General features: G+C 36.3%; 1 protein-coding gene across 1 annotated transcript; it reads left to right on the top strand.

Moving 5' to 3' along the window:
* The first annotated feature begins 871 nt into the window (after positions 1–871).
* Positions 872–8,661, top strand: LOC125263953 (macrophage mannose receptor 1-like). The gene is made up of 5 exons (XM_048183153.1): positions 872–902; positions 1,537–1,908; positions 4,022–4,360; positions 7,693–7,781; positions 8,294–8,661. Exons 1-5 carry the CDS (start codon positions 872–874, stop codon positions 8,429–8,431), a joined length of 969 nt encoding a protein of 322 aa, XP_048039110.1. The 3' UTR covers positions 8,432–8,661.
* The last annotated feature ends 348 nt before the right edge of the window (positions 8,662–9,009 follow it).

The following is a 9,009-nucleotide window of genomic DNA, read 5'->3' on the forward strand; positions in this document are numbered from 1 at the left end:
TAATAGTGAACTAATTTGAATTTTTTTTGTGTGTATTTTTACTTTTTTTTTTTTCAGTGACAAAACTATGAGCAAAATGGACCAAATGTGGCTTCATCTTCTTTCGCTTTCAGGTAAAACATTATGCAAAAGAAAAAAATTACACCAAATAATTTGCATATTTTTGCTGTTGTACATAATCATCCAACATTTCTCTGTAAAAATTTGTTTTAGATTTCTAAATTGTGACCGGTGTTTTGTTTTGCTCTATCTTTTGTGCCTCCACGTTCGTCATTACGTCATGCATGGGGTCAGAGTAAATCTATGTACGGCAGTCTGTCGGAAGCTAGTTATTTTAGTTTTTAAAGTTTTAAATATGGATATTTTTCTTACACAAATGCATCGCTTCACTTCAGAAGGCCTTTATTAACCCCCCGGAGCTGTGTGGATATCTTTTATTATGGATGGTTGCACTTTTTTGGGCTTCAAAATCTCATCCTCTATTTACTGTCATTATAAAGCTTAGAAGATCCAGGGCATTATTTAATATAACTAATTGTATTCGTCTGAAACAAGAAAGTCATTTACACCTAGGATAGCTTGAGGGTGAGTAAATCATGGGATAATTTTTATTTTTAGGTGAACTATCCCTTTAAGGCTGTGAAAATAAGTTATTAATCATTTTATAAAGATCAACTTAAAGTGACAACCATCAGTTAATATTTAAAGTCTGTTAATGAAATATTTACATAGACGTTCAATGTGGATGAGCTTAAAGGGAGCAGCAACAATTTCTAATTAATAAACATTACATGAAATTTAAAGGACAAGATTTTGCAAAATAAATAATCTAGGTCATGCATTAAGTTTATACATATTTTATGCACTATCAATGGCGCTAAACACCTTGTTCTCCAGCAGCCGTCAGTGCGCAGTGGTTTACCTGCACAACTCTCGATATCTGGTCTCTGTTACACATGCAATGCGAGTGGATGTCTGTTCATCACAGCTGACGTGCAACAAAATGCTTCACGAAAAATAAAGCGCAGTTGATAAACAAAGGACAAAGAAACACAAATAAAATGAACATACTGTACACACGAGTAAATACAAACAAGAGTTTGTTGTTAGTCGCAAACAGCACAGCAGCTCCAGACACTCAAACACAGTGTTACTCACATGTGAAGCAGGATCAAAGCACCCTCCACATCTGTTTTCAGGCCTTCCCGCTTAGCTTTCTCCAGCGCTGGAAAGCTTTTCTAATATTAATGTGGGTCCTAAAGTGCTTGCCCAGTCATAAACCTTCATTCCAGTGATATTCTTTTGAGCTCTTTTGTATTGTGTCCCTTCTCTCATAACGAGAGAGCTCAAAAGAATATGCAACACGGTTAACATAGAACGTGCAAAACAGTTAAAAATCGATTTATCGCCCAGCCCTACTGCATTGTCACTTTTACGAGAGAATGCTGATCTTTAAAAAACCTAACAATACAATAGGGTTTCAGTGCTATGTGCTTGAACCCCTAAAAAGCTAAAAACACTGTATTCTCTCGACAGGACTCCTGTCACTAACTCTGTGTAAACCACATGAGTATGTTCTGATCCAAGAGTTAGTGACGTGGGAAAAAGCACAAGATTACTGCAGGAAAAACCATATCGACCTGGCCACGGTTCAAAGCGATGAAGACTGGACGAATCTGAGAGAAGTCGCAGTCGAAAAAGGGTTTTATGGATTTGCCTGGATTGGGCTCTACGATGACATCAACAGCTGGCGATGGTCTTATCAGGATGAGAGCCTGGAGTTTAAGTCCTGGTTTCCCGGTCAGCCAGATAACTACGGTACTGGAGAGGAGTGTGTCACAATATTTTCTGATCAATACTGGAAAGATTACAAGTGTGATAACACAAGATATTTCGTGTGTAGCGACGGTGAGAAACACTCTTTATTCATGCTCATTATTTCAGTGTATGCATTTATTACATTTACATTTATTTAGTTATCAGGAATATAGTATGCGTGAATGCTTTAATTAGGGATGGGCTGATCCGAGCATTTCCGATACTGCCATTTACTGATACAAATCCGATATTATGCATATACTACTCTGTGTTATTGTTAAGCACCATTTTTAACCATTTTAAATGTTTTATTATTAGATTATTATTTATTTGCAAAATGCTATTGAAATTTAAACTGCACAATTATTGCGGTTTCCTCAAATAATTGCGATTAGGTTAAATAACCATGATGAGACGATTAATCAATAATCACGAGGCAATTCAATGAAAGATTCTTCAGACTGATTCAAATCACTCACTTGAGTGAAAATGAATCATTAAAAGAAGCTGTTCAAAGGAGTCATTTGTTTGTGAATCGGACCACACTTCAGTTGTGTTTGTTTTTATGTGCAACAATTAATTAGAAGGACGTGTGCAATCATATTTAGACTGTGATTACATTCACAAATCGGGTAAATATGATTTCTGATGCCATGGCCCTGGAGATTCAGAATCACTGCTTTACATATACGTACGGTTTATCATTTTATCTGGTATAAATTACATTCTCTTCAATGGTAACACTTTTCAATAAGGTTCATTAATTAACATTAGTTAACTGCATTAGTTAACTACATTTGTTAACATGAACTAATAATGAACTGCACTTATAGAGCATTTATTAATCTTTGTTCATTTTAATTTCAACATTTACTAATACATTATTAAACTCTTGTTAACATTAGTTAAAGGATTAGTCCACTTTTAAATAAACTTTTCCTGATAATTTACTCACCTCCATGTCATCCAAGATGTTCATGTCTTTCTTTCATCAGTCAAAAAGAAATGAAGGTTTTTGATGAAAACATTCCAGGATTATTCTCCATATAGTGGACTTCATTGGCCTCCAGACGGTTGAAGGTCAAAATGTTAGTTTCAGTGCAGCTTCAAAGAGCTTTAAACGATACCAGACGAGGAATAAGAGTCTTATCTAGAGAAACCATCGGTCATTTTCGAACTGTATATGCTTTATAAACACAAAATATTGCCTTGCACGTACTTCCGCTTTCCGCATTCTTCAAAACGCTTACGCTGTATGTCCTACACCTTCCCTATTCAACTTAAGAAAAAAAAAAAAAAAAAAAAAGAAACTGGCGCCGCGTTCGTTCCGTAAGTTCAATAGGGAAGGTGTAGGACATACAGCGTAAACTTTTTGAAGAATGCGGAAAGTGGAAGTACGTGCAAGGCGATATTTTGTGTTTATAAAGCATATACAGTTGTGTTTTTTTGGAAAATGAACGATTGTTTCGCTAGATAAGACCTTTATTCAAATTATCAGGAAAATTTTATTTAAAAGTGGACTAATCCTTTAATGCACTGTGAACTAGCATGAGCAAACAATGAACAACTGTATTTTCATTAACGTCAGCAAAGATTAGTAAGTACAGCAACAAATGTATTGCTCATGGTTAGTTCATGTTAGTTAATACATTAACTAACAAACCTTATTGTAAAGTGTTACCTCTTAGATTTATTACAGTAAACGTAAGTTAATCACACACTGACATTAATTGAAACTCCAACATACTATTTTAACCCATGTCAAAATTCAAAATATTTAAAAAATTCTCAAAATAGGCACAAAAAACTTAAAATGAGAAATTAAATTAGAATTGTCATCAATTACTGACCATCAGGTCATTTCAAACCTGGATTAATTTCTTTTGCTGAACACAAAGCAAAAAATTACACAGGCTTGTACACACACACACACACACACACACAAATTGATGTAAGATTTTACATTTTCACTCAGAAATTGCTATCAAATTTCACAAATAATTACAAAGAAATTAAACATGAAATTTTGAAGTAGAATAGCTGAAATAGTTTTGTCTTGTAAAACTCTTATTTACAACTTTGAACTATCCCTTTAAACTCCAATTTTATCCATGCTTGGTCCAAGTAAACTATGGAAATATAATTTAAAAATTGAGTTCTGGAAACAATGTCATGCCTTTGATGCTTTGACTGTTTTCCACAGAAAGTGCCAATGCAACAGAGAATATTATTTTAATCAAAAAGGAAAAGACATGGCTTGATGCTCAGAAGTACTGCAGAGAGCATCATACAGACCTGGTTACCATTAGGAGGCAAGCTGACAACAGTAAGGTTGCAAGCTTAACAAATCTTATTTATGAGCCCTGGATCGGACTGTACCGGGACAGCTGGAAGTGGTCAGATCAGGCCATCTTTACTTCCTCAACTGAACTTGCCGTTCAGAGACTTAACTTGATGAACGAAGACTGTGCTCCTGCAAATTATTATCGTACTATTGAGGATGACTATTGCACTGCACTTCATTACTTCTACTGCAGCACAGGTAGGTCTGAGCTGGATGGTTTTGTACGTTTGTTCTTGTTGTTTCTTGACAAAACCTGAATAGGACAATATGACTGCTGATTTAATAAGGGTTTCCCAAACTGGAGGTTCATGAGGGAACTGTGAAAAGCTAATAATTGATTAAATCATAAAAACATAAAATAAAAATATGAATTCATTTTAAAATAAAATAAGTGTTGTCAGAAATTGATATTACGATAAGTATCAAAAACCGAGATTCCGATACTCATTTTCTGCAGTATCGATACAAAGATTCCAGCTGTGCAATCTCACTCTCTCTTCTCTCCGACAATGAATTGACACACACCCACCTCCTTCGCTCAGGTTGAATAGTTATTACAGGACCTGAATTTCAGCACAGGGTCATTTAAAAAAATAAATAAATAAATTTCAGTACCGACTTGGTACCAAAGTCAGTACTTTTGACAACTCTAGCGAGTTTACACACATAGGGCCCTATAATACACCCAGCGCAATGCGACGCGTTTTCCCGTTCAGCGCCACGTCCTTAAATTAGTAAATGCATTTGTGCCAGTTAGTGCGCCCATGGGCGTGCTGGTCTAAAAAAGAGGTGTGTTCAGGCGCATTGCCGGCGCATTGCTATTTTAAGGAGCTGAAAATAGACTGCGCCATAGACCAACTCAAACCTGGTCTAAAGTCTAAAGTAAATGGCGCAATATTTTTTTGTTAGAGCGCGTTGGTAGAAACTGCGCCTCTGGGCGCGTCCACAGTGCGCGTTGACTTTGCTTATTACACACAGGGATGCGCATCACACAAACATGCCAAATATTAAAAACAAAAGGATTACAGTGTAAAAGAATATTATTGTGTTGGCTACATAAATATAAAAATGTAATGATGAATAGTCATTGCGTGTATTAGAATTAGGCTACCTATTTTCAATTCAGCCTATTACTACTTATAATGATGAACGAAATTGGCTAATTAATTGAACAATCGTGCCAATACACACACATATATATTAACCGACTCATCGCGCGGAGCTATTTGAAAGCCTGCATCCAACGCAGACGACTGAAAGATTGACTGGCCACTTAACAGGTAATTTCAGCAAAACATCACTCGTTGAACTCCTCAGTTGAATCGGTGTGTTTAATAAGTCAGTGTATTTTATAATGTTATATGTTATATAATATATAATTATATAATATATATAATGTTATATCCTGCTTGTCCCGTAGATGATCAGCTCGGGCGCTTTAACTTTCCGCACGAGCAGATCGGTTTCTTCGCTTGAAAAGCATTCAGCTTTTCCGCCAACAAATTCCGCCATGTAAATAGCGATCCGCCATGGCGCGAGCGCATCTCGCTCTTAAAGGGAATGGGAGATGACACTCTGATTGGTTTATTGAACGTTACGCCCATTACTCATTAAGAGAATAGGGACAACCCATTTCAAAAATGCGCCCCGGCGCACGGACCGTTTTTCCGTCGTTAAAATAGCAAAAGTGGATTTGGACACGCCCTGAGTGCACCTGCGCCGTGCGCTTTACACTTTGTGATTAGATCATTAAAATAGGGCCCATAGTAGATATTTACAGTTTTTTCTCCTTCTTATGATGTATTACTCATCTGTAAGAGGGAGTATTTTAAGTTATTTAGGAGTTATTTTAAGTGATCGCACCGGCGCATCCATGTCTCGCAGTAACACTTCCACCCTGCAGGTGCGTGATAATTAAGGGTCGACCGATTATCGGCCTGGCCGATATTAAGCATTTTTATGGTTACTGGTAATTTTCAAAACCAATTTGCTGATAAAATAATTTAAATGCATTATTTGGCTCTGATGCAGCCACCACTCTGTGGCCAAGAGCAAGCTCCGCCTTCCACCCATCTGATTTATTGGGAGTCGCGATTCCGGCCAATCAGCACAGAAGGCTAAAGGCACGGAAAGTTTTGCACTCTCACACCGAAAGCACTTGCTAACTGGAGGCTTAAGTGATCACGCATCAGTTGTCTCTCAACCGTTTATCCTTTATAAACACAAAATAACGCCTACAACGTACTTCCGTAACGGAATGAACGCGGCGCCAGTTTCGTTTTTTTCCGTAAGTAGAATAGGAAAGGCGTAGGACATACAGCGTAAGCGTTTTGACTAATACGGAAAGTGAAAGTACGTTCTAGGCGATATTTTGTGTTTATAAAGGATAAACAGTTGTATTTTTTCCGAAAATGAGCGATGGTTTCTCTAGATAAGACTCTTATTCCTCGTCTGGTATCGTTTAAAGCTCTTTGAAGCTGCACTGAAACTGTAATTTTGACCTTCAACCGTTTGGAGGTCATTGAAGTCCACTATAAGGAGAATAATCCTGGAATGTTTTCATCAAAAACCTTCATTTCTTTTCGACTGACAAAAGAAAGACATGAACATCTTGGATGACATGGGAGTGAGTAAATTATCAGGAAAAGTTTATTTAAAAGTGGACTAATCCATTAAGTTATGCCAATTCAGAAATATAAGCCATTTTAAAGCATAAAGTACTCTTGCGCGCTCAAGAGACGGTCTTCAGTCAGCGCACTCTCAGCCAACGCACGCACAAATATATGTTATGTTAAAATGCCCATCCTGGTGAGTATACATGTAAGCACGTCGGTTGTCTTCAGTGAATGTGAACAGCATGTGTAACAATATATTCCTTTATGTCTCAAAGAGACAGCAGCCTATAAACCTGCAACTGTCTACTATTGCCTGTCACAATCAAACAACAAAAGAAAATCTTTAAGGATTAATCTATAGTTATACATTAATTTCTACAGTTAAGGCTATGTAGAGTTATTTTTAATAAAAGATATGTTTAAAAGCATTTAAAGGAAGTTTTTGTCAGAGTTATTCTTAATTTTGACATTAATTTGGTTCAAAATATCGGTTATCGGTCTACTTGATCTGTAATAATTGGTATCGGCCCTGAAAAACACATATCAGTCGACCCCTAGTGATAATATGACAATGTATGAATTCTCATGTTCTGTTTGCACAAGTAAAAAAAAAAAAAAAAAAAAAAATTGTTTGTATTGTTTGTCACAGACACTAATTTAACATTCAGATCTTATCAGTTAATGGTTAATGGTCGGTTAACGAGCGTTGGATGTTGGTCATGAAAATCAACCGAAATGAACATCCCTAATACACACCCAACTTAAAATCTCACGCTGGCTCTTCAAGTAGCCTAAATATTTCAGGTCAAAGGGGTTCATCTGACAAGAAGTTTGGGAATCCCTGATCTACATATTCATAAAGTAAAATATAGTAAAACAAAGTAAAGTAAGATATAATGTGTGCTTGTCCTGCAGTCAAGAAGAAGCAGCAGGTGATCCGAGTGCAGGTGAAAGCCAGTGAGAACGCAGACGACGCTACACTGAGTGCACTCGTCTTACGCAAGGTGGATTTTATAAAACTCATCTGACTAAAATTAATTGTGGAATGTATTAAATTCAATACTGACCCAACTCAAGATCAATCTGTGCTGGCTGGATGATTTTCATTAATGTATTACAGTAGTGCGAGTCTCATGAGGATCATCACGCATGTGCAACAAGACTTTATTCACACACTGGATTCCTTTTGCCACAATCGAATGTGTTCAGATTTGGAAACCGCTCTCATGAAAAATATAATCCATCGCTAAAGCCTCATGCATGATGAACCTACAGGAGTTTGCAATGAAAACCATTGTGGATGAGACTGCAGAAAACATCAGGATAATAGGATTTAAGAAAATAATCATTTTCGAGCATTTGTTCAATGAGTTGGTCAGTCATTCCTCACGAAATGACAAAATATGCTTTGTGTTTTGAGCTTCACCAGTTTCTGCACTTTTGGCAAGATTTATAAAATATAAGAGATCATTTTGAGGATAAACTTGTTTAATCAAAGCCTGTTTTTGTGGTTTAGTTACAGCAGACGCTGGGCGATCAGGACGTCACACTGACATGGAAGAAACAACCGAACGGAAAAGTCTTCCAGAAGAAAAAGACTGTGGGAAAAAGTAGTAATGCCAATACTCCAGTTTGCTCTCGTTCTTCCATGTAGTGACATTTCTCTCATATTAATGCTTCATTTCATTCTTAGCTACAGATATCTGAATTAAACGAGATTTAATCACAACTTACAAGTAATTAGTCAAAAATATATTTCCATATAATAATTTTGCATTTATTTAGCAGACAGATATGTACACCTGAATATGAGCTAACAAATGTAATCACGTTTTAGCACTGTAAAATCTTCATGACGATAAAAAAAAAAACAACTGAATTAAACACTAGTGAACTTCAGTCATTTATTTGCATTTGTACTCTGATTCAGATACACGTGTGAATGCGGATTTACAATAACATTTGAGACTATTATGCAAATGTAAGTGGTTTGATGATTCTGACACAATGACTGTTATAACAATTACTCCATATTCATTTACTGATCATCTAAGATGAGAAAAGAATTAAATCACAGAATTTAAATGACACTTTGGTGCTAAACAGTAGCAATAAAAGACGGAAAGCCACTGCATGTGTGAACAGTACTTTTACTGGAGAAAGAAATACAGCAATTTTACTGCCATTTAATCAGTCTTCAGAGACGAAAAGCCTTATATGATGAACAGATTT

Source organism: Megalobrama amblycephala, linkage group LG3 (genome assembly GCF_018812025.1).
Source record: "Megalobrama amblycephala isolate DHTTF-2021 linkage group LG3, ASM1881202v1, whole genome shotgun sequence".
Taxonomy (NCBI): Eukaryota; Metazoa; Chordata; class Actinopteri; order Cypriniformes; family Xenocyprididae; genus Megalobrama; species Megalobrama amblycephala.

What these genes read in the sequence shown, in the direction of transcription:
- LOC125263953 (XM_048183153.1), top strand. Translation starts at nt 872, where the DNA reads ATGGCGCTAAACACCTTGTTCTCCAGCAGCC. An exon ending in ATATTTCGTGTGTAGCGACG is followed by an intron (nt 1,909 to 4,021) that starts GTGAGAAACACT and finishes TGTTTTCCACAG; the next exon opens with AAAGTGCCAATGCAACAGAG. An exon ending in GTGCACTCGTCTTACGCAAG is followed by an intron (nt 7,782 to 8,293) that starts GTGGATTTTATA and finishes TTTGTGGTTTAG; the next exon opens with TTACAGCAGACGCTGGGCGA.